A 1,307-nucleotide genomic window follows, 5' to 3' on the forward strand; every position below is an offset into this window, starting at 1 on the left:
ACCACAACACGGGCTGTTTTTTCTATTTTTAGTAGAGACAGGGTCTCACTTTGCTCAAGTTGGCCTTGAACTCCTGAGCTAAAGCAATCCACCCACGTCAGCCTCCCAGAGTGCTAGGATTAAAGACATGAGCCATACTCCCAGCTTCCTTTATTAGAAAATTTTGACAGAGAACATCTTAGCATATCTTTTATTCACATTCATTTCCTTAAGCATGCATAGCTCTATTTAGAAGTAATTGTACCGCCCATGTAATTTTGCATTTTTTTTTCCTTTTCCTACTTTTTCCATGTATATAATCCTATTAAAATAGGTAATGGTGTTTGTGTGTTGTTGTAACATAAAGTAAGTCATTAAACCATTTTCCTTTAACTAAATGGTTTTAGAAAACATAGTGAACATAAACACAGAGTACTTGCATCATCTGTTTACTTTTTATGTGTGTGTCTACTTTCTTTCTAAAGGTAATTTCTGAAAGCAGAGGGTCTGAATCAAAGGATACAGGGTAGTTTTAATTACAGTTTTGTTTATCATAAATCAGAGAGAGCGCGAAAGAAGAAACAGTGACCGATCAGAAGATGGCTACCATTCGGATGGTGATTATGGCGAACATGACTATAGGCATGACATCAGTGATGAGAGGGAGAGCAAGACCATTATGCTGCGTGGACTTCCCATCACCATCACAGAGAGCGATGTAAGAGGAAACCACAGTTATAATGAACAGTCCATTTCAGAAGTAAATTACCATTAATATTTAGGCTCTGAGGGCGGCACTTGTGGCTCAGTAAGGATGACACTGGCTCCATGATACCAAGGCTGGCAGGTTCAAACCCAGCCCCGGCCAAAACTCCAACAACAACCAAAAAAAAAAAAGTATCCAGGCATTGTGGGAAGTGCCTGTAGTCCCAGCCACTCTGGAGGTTGCTGGAAGCTGTGATGCCACAGCACTCTACCAAGAGCAACAAAGTGAGACTCTGTCTCTAAAAATATATATACATATATATATTTTAAATATACATTTAGGCTTTGAAGATACATATTTATATATTTTATATATATATAGGCTTTGAAGCTCAACGCTGATTTTTTTGAAGTTCTTTATGGGCTGCAGGTTTTGTTTCTTCATTAGCTCTTACAAGGTAATCAATACATTTTATTGAATTGGTTACTTATTAGTAGAGGCTATATTGGTAAATACAGAACTCTCATAATCTGGCCTCCCTTTGATTTGTTGAAAATTATGCTATCCATTTGAAACCTCAGAGAGCTTGTTGAAGGAGAAGACTAAGGGCCAGGTACAGTGG

General features: G+C 38.0%; 1 protein-coding gene across 1 annotated transcript in view; it reads left to right on the top strand.

Moving 5' to 3' along the window:
* The first annotated feature begins 310 nt into the window (after window positions 1-310).
* The window catches only part of RBM5 (RNA binding motif protein 5), a 30,150-nt gene continuing 29,153 nt past the window's right edge, over window positions 311-1,307 (top strand). Inside the window, exon 1 of the mRNA XM_012811874.2 lies at window positions 311-697. Coding sequence (XP_012667328.1) covers window positions 659-697 — 39 coding nt within the window. The 5' untranslated portion in view covers window positions 311-658. The remainder of the gene's footprint in view (window positions 698-1,307) is intronic.

Source organism: Otolemur garnettii, unplaced genomic scaffold (assembly GCF_000181295.1).
Source record: "Otolemur garnettii isolate 467f Iridium unplaced genomic scaffold, OtoGar3 scaffold00179, whole genome shotgun sequence".
NCBI classification, from domain to species: domain Eukaryota; kingdom Metazoa; phylum Chordata; class Mammalia; order Primates; family Galagidae; genus Otolemur; species Otolemur garnettii.